The sequence below is a fragment of the Microtus ochrogaster genome, unplaced genomic scaffold (genome assembly GCF_000317375.1).
Source record: "Microtus ochrogaster isolate Prairie Vole_2 unplaced genomic scaffold, MicOch1.0 UNK64, whole genome shotgun sequence".
Classification (NCBI taxonomy): Eukaryota; Metazoa; Chordata; class Mammalia; order Rodentia; family Cricetidae; genus Microtus; species Microtus ochrogaster.
In genome coordinates, this window is record NW_004949162.1 from 1948961 (window position 1) to 1959405 (window position 10445).

Consider the following 10445-nt stretch of genomic DNA (forward strand, 5'->3'; position numbering starts at 1 on the left):
TACTGGCCCAAGCCCTCGAGTTCTCCAGTCATCTTTGCAGGTGGTCAGGACAGGTACAGCACAGGCAGCAACAGTGCGAGCTTTCCCCACACCACCCTGTCCATGTGCCTCAACCCTGACCTGCAGGGACCACCTCTAGAGGCCTATACCATTCAAGGACAGTATGCCATTCCACAGCCAGATTTGACCAAGCTGCACCAATTGGCAATGCAACAGTCTCATTTTCCCATGACCCATGGCAACACCGGATTCAGTGGCATTGAATCCAGCTCTCCAGAGGTGAAAGGCTATTGGGAAGGTTTGAATGCATCTGCTCAAATTACTTCTCATGAACTCACCATTCCAAATGATTTGATTGGCTGCATAATTGGGCGTCAGGGCGCCAAAATCAATGAGATCCGTCAGATGTCTGGGGCGCAGATCAAAATTGCAAACCCAGTGGAAGGATCTACTACTGATAGGCTGGTCACCATCACTGGGTCTGCTGCCAGCATCAGCCTGGCTCAATATCTAATCAATGTCAGGCTTTCCTCGGAGACAGGTGGCATGGGGAGCAGCTAGAACAGTGCAGATTCACCCATAATCCCTTTCTGCTGTTCACCACCACCCATGATCCATCTGTGTAGTTTCTGAACAGTCAGTGATTCCAGGTTTTAAATAGTTTGTAAATTTTCAGTTTCTACACACTATCATCTGCTAATGATTTTTTAATTAAAAGCGTTTTAATTCTTTCTCTGTTCAGCAGTTACGCTGAGATATCCATATTGAGTTGTATAAGCTTCTCCCCCTTTTCCTTTTTTTGGGGCTTTTTTTTGGCTCATGAATATTTGTTTGTCATGGAAATGTAAGAGTGTAATATTAATACATTTTAGTTTAGTTCTGTAATGTCAGGAATTTTTCAAAATAAATTAAAAGATGGACTGGAGCTTTTTTGTGAATAGAAACTGGCTGCCACAGTGAAAAAACAAACATTTTGATTAACCTGTGTATCGCCACGTGGCTGTGGCTTAAGGGCTAAAGTTCTGTCTGGCTCCAGTGGGGCTCCATGACTTCTCTCTGACTCCGCCCTTCTTTCTCCCAGTATTTACTTTAGTTTTCCCCACTTAGCTCTGTTCCCCTATAGCTCTGATAAGGGCCCAAAGCATTTTTTTTATTTATCAATGGTAATCACAGCATGCAGAGGGGGAATCCCACATCACAGATTCCTGCCCTGTTTGTGGCTTTCTGACTTCCATTAATTTAGGACTGTGCTATGAAGCGCCCCCACCCCAGATGCTTTTTCTCAAGCCATTTTAATACTGTAAAAGAAACTTTCAAAGGGTCTTAACAGGGTCCATGAATGTAGGAAATGGGAAATAAGAGAAATAAGGGTAAGCAAGTTGCTGGATGGGGAATCCAGTGTTTTCAAGGATATTATGAGAATGCTCAAAGTATCAAACAAGCAGACGTAGATTTTGGCCATGATCTGAGGACTATAAAGAAGGGGAGGGACTAAGCTGTTTGAATTACAGTTCAAAAGTGGGCCTGATAAGCAATAAGAATCTGTGAACAACTGCATAAAAGGAAGGGCTTTGAGTGTGGAAGCACATTATCTCCCTAAGGGGATAATTACTCTTACTAGTCTTTTCACATTTCATGGGGTAAATTGGATTTTTTGAAGGGTGGTTCCCATAGCCAGGAAATTGTAAAGGTCAGTAGGATTCACTTTTAAGGAAGTGGACAAAAATATGTAATATTTAGGGTAGTTTTAAAATGTTATATATCCATCCAGAGCTTGAAGTACATGACAAATTCTGCTCTCTTGTCAAGGAAGAAGTATCTTTTCCTATACCATCCTCTCAAAACCCCTGATACATCTATCTTCCTCTTTTATGATATTTAAATCTATAAGTAATGATGTTGCTTTGCCTTGAAAATTGGTATCTACCAGGAAAGAGGAAGGTAATATCAGAATCTGATTATGAGTGGAGAAGTCCATCCTTAATGGCCTCCAAGCATACTGACATTTATAATAGCTGCCATTCATTACCACATTAATCATAGTAAATACATGTCATTTGCATGCACATGTATTTTTCAAAATTATGTGCAAAATCTCTGAAGTAAAAAGGAAACATTTTATAGGAAACTGAATAACTCGAGTTTAAGATAATACATTTAATGCAAGATGTTGAGAAAATTGGGCCAGCAGATGATAAAAGCAATTGCCTCATAACCCTGTCTACCTAAATTTGATTCTCAGAATTCACAATGTAAGAAAAGAACAAAGTCATGAAAGTTGTTCTCTGACTTCTCTATATGAATGTTGTATCATGCATATACCTAAATGCATACCCCATCCACAAATAGTGAATTAAAAATAAAATTGGGGAAATGACTGTTAAAGATACAAGCTTCCTTTTTAAAGTATCTATTTGTGGACTGAAGATAGAGCTCATTTGATCAAGTTCTTATCCAACATTAAGTATGCTCTGGGGCGGATACCGGAACTGGAAAAAACAAAGGACATAACAAAATGAAACAAAGACCTGGTTGTGAATAAGTTGGTAAAAGAAAGAGACTTGAGAAATAAGTTCTCTCTTCCTTCTCATTTGTCATTCAGGATCTAAAAGGCTGTTCTTAAGCTTTACAAATAGTGGTAAATCCTCTAAGAAAATAACAGTGAATAATGTAGCTCAGTCACTTAGAAATGTAGCTGTAGCAATGAAGGACTTCTTACGGAGCAATTGGAAATAAATTCCACAAACAAAAACTTCAGGGTATTACAATTTTAAAAACACAGCAAATAAGAAGTGCAGTAAGTAGTATATTATGCAGCTCGGAAAAGAAAATAAACAAACTAGGACTTAGAGTCCAATTCTCTCAGTTGGTAAACTGTAGGAATTGCTAAATTTAAGCACATGATGAATTATTTTCATGATTCTCAATGAGTGCAAACCAATTAGATAAAATCAATATTTGAAAAAGTTACACATGTCTCACAATATGTGTGAATGTAAAATAAAGATGCCTAATCAGTAATACAAATATGAAATACTCTCAAGAATTAAGATCACATACATATTCTGTTCTTTGTTGCTTCTGTTCTACTATATACTTAGCAAATAATTAGTCCTTGTTTCTTTTCTCCAGCTCAGCCATAATATGCATTGCATTTTAATCATCCCTAATAAATAGAAATTAGTCAACCATTTGTGGAACTATTCAAAAACCCTGAATGAATATAACAAAACTATATATTGCAAACCTAAATGAGAAATTGTGTGTTTATAGAAGAAAAATAGATCAAACAAAAGATGGATGAATTTATAGATCAATTTAGTGCTTACATTTTAATTGCAAAGACATTTTAAAGCTGCATTTTAGAACAATACTAGCAATTAATATATGAGAATTTTCCTGTGATGAAAAATCTTTTCTTGGAAATGTGATTTCATTTCTAACATTTTTGTTGTTTTTAAAGGAACTTTCCTTTTGGTATTAGAACTGTGAAACCATGAGGCAGTCTGGTTATTACAAAGAATAACATTAAACCAGACACCTGGTTTAATGCAATAAAGAAGGATTGGTGATGTCCTGGGAACCTGGCTAGAGTTCATCTACCTGACCAGTATTTAATTAGGCTTGCTTCAAATTTGGCTTTAAGTTGTGGTAGTCATCTTATCCTTGGCCAGTGGGAATAACAATTTCTGGGGGATCCCAACAAGATTCGGACCACCCACACTAATTCTAAAGCTGGACCTTCACTCTGAAACTCCAGGACTGATGTGCCACTTCAGGAGTCATGTATAGGGACTACTGGGGTAAACTGTCATGCTGAGAAATGCAACGAGCATCTATCTAGAGAGGCCTCCTGAGAAATGGAAGGTGAGCTTGAAATAGTTCTGGAGTCCACTGCCAAGGAAAACAGAAAGATGCAAGCTCTTCTCCAGGTCACCTGGAGAGGAGAGGCACACAGCACACCAGAGCTCACAAAGATACTTGCCTCAATGGCATCACTCAGGGAGACCTGCTAATGGGCTAAGATTTCAGCTGGGGTGACAGGGAACCTCCTGCTATCAATACATGCCAGTGTCTGGGGGAGTCTGTGTCATAGGCCTCCTTGTCTGTGGTGTCTACTTATCCCAAGCTTGTGGATGGCTTCTTTCCCCATGCAAGCCAGTGTGACAAGGAAACCTGAGGAAACCAATGAGTGTCATAGGAAAGAAAGGAATAAAAAATTCTAGGCATCCAATGTTTCTCCATGTTTCTTTTAGGTTTTAGTTTTTCCTTTATTCATTTCCTTTTCTTTTCTTTTTAATTGTTAGGTATTGAGCCCAAGAGTCTGAACATGTGAGGCAAGCAGGCTGCTACTGAACAACATCCCATCACTTATTTTCTGAGACAGGGTCTCACTGTGCAGCCCAGGCAGGCCTTGAACTACCCTCAGTGCTGGGGTTGTAAGACAGCCCCATTACATGCCTCTCCACATTGCTCTTCGTGATATGCTGCATTTTTAGTGAGATAACAGCCTCTGGTCACATTGGCCCTGAGGCTGGCTCTATGATGCTCATTGTCTTTTTGTTTGTCTGTTTGTTTGTCATTTTTTTCCTTTTTTTTAAATTCTTTTTAATGTGCTATACATTTTATTCGCTCTCCTGTCTTCCTCCTCTCTTCCCTTCTACCCTCTCCTGTGATACCCATGCTCCCAATTTACTCAGGAGATTTTGTATTTTTCTCCTTCCTATGTAGATCCATGTATGTCTCTTTTAGGGTTCACTTTGTTTTCTAGGTTCTCTGGGGTTGTGGATTATAGGCTGGTTTTTCTTTGCTTTATGACTAAATGCCACTTATGAATGAGTACATATTGCATTTGTCTTTCTGGGTCTTGGTTGCATCACTAATATGTGTTTTTCTAGATCCATCCATTTGCTTGCAAATTTCAAGATGGCTCAGGTATTAAGAGTGCGGCTATTCTTCCAGAGGTCCTGAGTTCAATTCCTAACAACGACGTGATACCCATTGTATTAAGGCTCCTAGCTGGGCAGCTAAGAAAGGCTTGGAAAAAGTGGAGAGACTCTGTTATTCCTGTCAGCTGAGCTTTGGAGGGAGGCAACACACACAAAAAAGAGAAAGACTCGGTGGCAGTTAAAACTGTGTGACATCTTCCTAGGAGGTGACCTAGCAGATAACTTTGGTGTTTTGTCAAGACTTTTCACCTGCTGTCCTTAAATCGAAAACAGCAGAGCAAGTTTCATGCTGACAGTGGCTTGTAGGCAGAAACACAGCTATTGTCACGACCTTGAAAACAGATACTTTAACTCTATAAAATATTATTCCCCTCTATGCTGCTGCTTCATTGTACATTCCACACATTCAAATGGAGAGTAGCCAGGACCAATCATGACTTTGGAAGGCATACAGGTGGTGAAGTATCTGTTTGCTTCCCAGCTTCCTACTGAGTTATAGGAAACAGGTCAGAGGTTGTGCCCACAACACCCAGGTGGGCAAACAATAAGGCAGAGAAAACTAGAAAGCTGAGGGGTAGACAGTCTGTAGGACAGGAAAGACCATGGGCACTTCAGGCAGGAGTTGGTATTCTTTGGCTCTGAAGGAGGGAACAGAGCTGAGGCAGAAGATCCTTGGGAGCAGAGGCATGCACTTGGGATTTGCAGGGCATTTTGTGGAAATTATTTGGAAGATGAGACTGAGGGGAACTGTCAAGGTCTTTGTCCACTTCATCCATATGACTTGTAATCTGAATAGGAAACCAAGCTGGTGTTTCTGGGTCCTGGTACACTACTGTTGAGATTAGTAGAAACTATACAAATACTGACTTTCACCAATACCAAATCTTTTACCAAACAAGGTTTTATGGGAATATATAGCAAAATTACTTACAAGGAACAAAAGACTTCAACAAACTTATGTCCTCCCATCAAGAGTCATAAAAATCCAGTTTGCTTGGCATCAAGAAACCTAGTAAGGAAACTGCCAGTAAGTTACTATCTGGTAAGGCACTTGGTTACCTCATATCCTTCCCACTCTGTTGTAGGAGGCTGCTTGTTTGTTCCCAGCTGCTCAGCCGCAAAATAACCACGCAGAAACTGTGTTAATTTAATCACTGCTTGGTCCATTAGCTCTAGCTTCTTTTTTTTTCTCTTTCCAAGCCATTGAGTTTTGATTAATTTTTTTTGTTTGTTTATATTTTAGTTGTTGAAAAATATTTCCGCCTCCTCCCCAATTCCCATTTCCCTCCCCCTCCTCCCACACATCACCCCCTCCCCCCCTCCCCCTCCCGCCCCTTCCCCCACTCCATTCCCCATCCCTCTCCAGACTGAAGAGCAGTCCAGATTCCCTGCCCTGCAGGAAGTCAAAGGTCCTCCCACTTCTATCCAGGTCCAGGAAGGTGAGCATTCAAACAGGCTAGGCTCCCACAAAGCCAGTTCATGTATTAGGATCTAACCCTAGTGCCATTGTCCTTGGCTTCTCATCAGCCCTCATTGTCCGCCATGTTCAGAGAGTCCAGTTTCATCCCATGCTTATTCAGTCCCATTCCAGCTAGCCTTGGTGAGCTCCCAATAGATCAGTTCCACTGTCACAGTGGATGGGTGCACCCCTCGTGGTCCTGACTTCCTTGTTCATGCTCTCCCTCCTTCTGCTTCTCATTTGGATCTTAAGAGCTCAGTCCGGTGCTCCAATTTGGGTCTCTGTCTCTATCTCCATCCATCGCCAGATGAAGTTTCTATGGTGATATGCAAGATATTCATCAGTGTGGCTATAGGATAAGGCCAGTTCAGACACAATCTTTTCTGCTGCCCAAGGAACAAGCTGAGGACATCTCCTTTGACACCTGGGAACCCCTTTAGAGTCAAGTCTCTTGCCAACCCTAAAATGGCTCCCTTAATCAAGATATCTACTTCCCTGATCCCATATCCATACTTCCTCCATCCCAACCATCCCATTCCCCCAAGCTCTTCCCAATCCTCCCCTTCTCCCTTCTCTCTCCCCATCTCTCCTTACCCCTACCCCACCGCTACCCCCGTGCTCCCAACTTTTGCCTGGCAATCTTGTCTACTTCCAATATCCAGGAGGATACCTATATGCTTTTCTTTGGGTTCACCTTCTTTTTAGCTTCTCTAGGATCACAAATTATAGGCTCAATGTCCTTTATTTATGACTAGAATCTACTTATATGGTATTAGTGAGTACATACAATATTCATCTTTTTGGGTCTGGGTTTTCTCACTCAGTAAAGTATTTTCTATTTCCATCCATTTGCATGCAAAATTCAAGATGTCATTGTTTTTTACCGCTGTCTACTCACCTTCTTTTCTCCACATTCTAATGTCATTTTCATCTTATTTTAAGTCATTTTTACCTCCCCTGCCTTAGTGAATTACAAAGTAATAGGGAGAGAAATAACTTAATAACTTGTATGCTGTAGGACTTGTGGTCATACCAACTTTGTTTTATACAGCACATACTGTCTGATAATGCTGTAGATCTTTTATTTCACTGAAAACCATACTGTTTCAAAACTCTGTTTGGCATGTTCTTCTTACTACCATCCAACAAAACTTATATAACTTTTATTTGATTTCTTAATGATTTTTTCCTATGTTTTGTCCATGTTCAGTATCAGTAATTCCAGCTCTGTAGACTTTTCTTCTTTCTGAAAATATGTTATCCTTGTTTTTCCCCTCATTCCTTATATGAGTATAGCAGATGATTCTACTTCTAAGAATTCGGCATTATTAAAATCCATATGTTTTATAGTAATACTGTAGAGATAATGCTTTATATTTGGGGGAAAGCATGGACCTTCATTATTAAAGAAAACATCAAAGTAATGATGCTTTCTTTGCTTGTTTGTTTACTTGTTTTGAGGCAGAATCTCACATGGCTCAATCTCATCTTAAATGTTATATAGCAAAAAAATAGCATGAAATATTGATCTCCCTACCTGACGGTCCCAAGTATTAGGTCATAGTCACATAACAACACACATGATTCATTGCTTTTTTCTTTAATGTACAAAAAGTATGATAACTTGTCTTCATAGCAACATGAACAATAAATAATCCTAACATATTTTATCATATTTTTGTATCATAGAATTAGATTCAGCAACAAAGAGTAAGTATTTTTGTGAGTTAGTATGTGACACATCAATATGAGTCACATAATAATTTTCTCAAAAAAAGAAATAAGAAAAAAGTTATATACTGGGTGTTTTTAGTTATAGAATATTCTAAAAAAATAATAAAAGTTTAACTATAGTATTGTAAAACAGACCACTAATTTCTAATAGAAAAATACATTTAGCTTTAAAAGAGAGGGGAAGGCTTACAAATTGATATAAAAATCATATAATGCAATTATTTTTATTTAAATTGATCTATGGCTGCTTGACAATAGGCATATAACAGAAATTCTGAAATTTTATGCTTCAACTGTATACCTGACATATACACCATATCTCAGAAATTATTATATAAATCACTGTATGCTTCAGAGATTATACCCACAATTCCTAGAAAATCATTGCTGAACAAGAAAATGACCGTAGACAAACCCCCCTCCCCCAGCTCCTTCTGCAGGGCTGTCTTTCTTACGCACAACCCAGCCCCCCCAGCACCTCCCCAACCCTGTCCTGCTGTATGCTAGGACCAGTGCTCAAGAACAGTTTTAAGCTCCTACACTAAGGCTATCCACCCAGAGCAGTGAGTGCCTGCCTACCGGGCAGGCCTCAAGGTCCCCTGTAAGGGAACCCAGGCACCTTCAGCTTGTGCTCCAGGGGTGCCTGTGCTCTCCTGGATCTCGCCCGGCCTGCCCTGTTTTTCCTTTTGTCCCCGGATCATTGGGCTACTAGGTGGCCCTGTTTTGGTGCTGAGGAATTACATCTGGACAGGTGAGTGTGTGCTATCCAGGGGCAGATTGTCCCGGAAGAGAGCACAAACCCCCCTCCCCCAGCTCCTTCTGCAGGGATGTCTTACTTACACATGAACGCCCCCCCAAGCCTGTGTTTTCTGCTAGGTCCTTTGCTCAGGAACAGTTTTCTGCTCCTACAAAAAGGCTACCCACCCAGAGCAGTGAGTGCCTGCCTACCGGGCAGGCCTCAAGGACCCCCAAAAGGGAACACGTGCACCTTCAGCTTTTGCGGCAGGGTGTCCTGTGTTCTACTCATCCCCGCCCTGAACCCCCCAAATTCTCCCTTTTGTCTGCGGGTCATTGGACTACCAGGCGTCTATGTTTCGGTGCTGAGGAGTTCCATCTGGACGGGACGGTTCCTTCTTCTACACTGAAGAGATACACCCAGAGAGTCAGTCACAGCAAAGCCTGGTCCAAGACACCAGGCCTCTCCTGGCTCCATTTGAAAGAAGAGATGGGAAGGCGCCAATGCAAGGATTCCTCCAACAACATGGAAGGCAAAATGACATCACCATAATCCAGGGATCCCGAATTAAGAAGAATTGTACACCCTACTCTAGAAGAATTAGAAGAAATCGACTCAAAAGTGAATTATATGAAAATAATAGAAGACCTTAAACAGGAGGTGAAAAACTGCCATAAACAACTAGAGACCACAAACAAAAAGGTAGAGGAAATGAATAAATCGCTCAAAGATACCCAAGAAAACCAAGAGAAACAAGAAAAAGCAATCAAACAGGTAAGGGAAGCGGTTCAAGACTTGAAGAATGAAATGGAAGCAATGAAGAAAACACAAACTGAGGGAAGGATGGAGATGGAAAATCTGGGTAAACAAACAGGAACTACAGAGACAAATACTACCAACAGATTACAAAACATAGAAGAAGGAATTTAGACACTGAAGATACCATAGAGAAAATAAAAACACTGATCAAAGAAAACAGCAAAACCAACAAATTCTCATCACAAAACATTCAGGAAATCTGGGACACAATAAAAAGACCAAACCTAAGAATAATTGGGGTAGAAGAAGGAGAAGAAGTACAGCTCAACGGTCCAGAAAATATATTTAATAAAATTATAGAAGAGAATATTCCCAACCTAGAGAAAGATATTCCTTTGAAGGTTCAAGAAGCATACAGAACACTGAATAGACTGGACAAAAAAAAATCTCCTTGCCATATAATAATCAAAACACAAAACATATAGAATAAAGAAAGAATATTAAGAGCTGCAAAGGAAAAAGGTCAAGTTACTTATAAAGGTAAATCTATCAGACTTACACCTGATTTCTCTAAGCCAGAAGGTCCTAGATAGATGTACTGCAGAAACTAAGAGAACATGGATGCAAGCCCAGACTACTATACACAGCCAAGCTTTCATTCACTATAAATGGAGAAAACAAAATTTTCCAGGATAAAAACAAATGTAAACAATACGTAGCGACAACTCGAGCCTTACAGAAAATAATAGAAGGAAAATCACAAACCAAGGAGTCCAACAATGACCACAATAACTCAAACATCTAGAGA

At 40.1% G+C, this 10445-nt stretch overlaps 1 protein-coding gene across 1 annotated transcript in view; it reads left to right on the top strand.

The window, feature by feature from the left end:
* The window catches only part of LOC101985690 (poly(rC)-binding protein 2-like), a 1827-nt gene extending 1067 nt beyond the window's left edge, over positions 1-760 (top strand). Inside the window, 1 exon segment of the mRNA XM_026777411.1 lies at positions 127-760. Within this exon segment, the coding sequence (XP_026633212.1) occupies positions 127-561 (435 nt within the window). The 3' untranslated portion in view covers positions 562-760.
* The last annotated feature ends 9685 nt before the right edge of the window (positions 761-10445 follow it).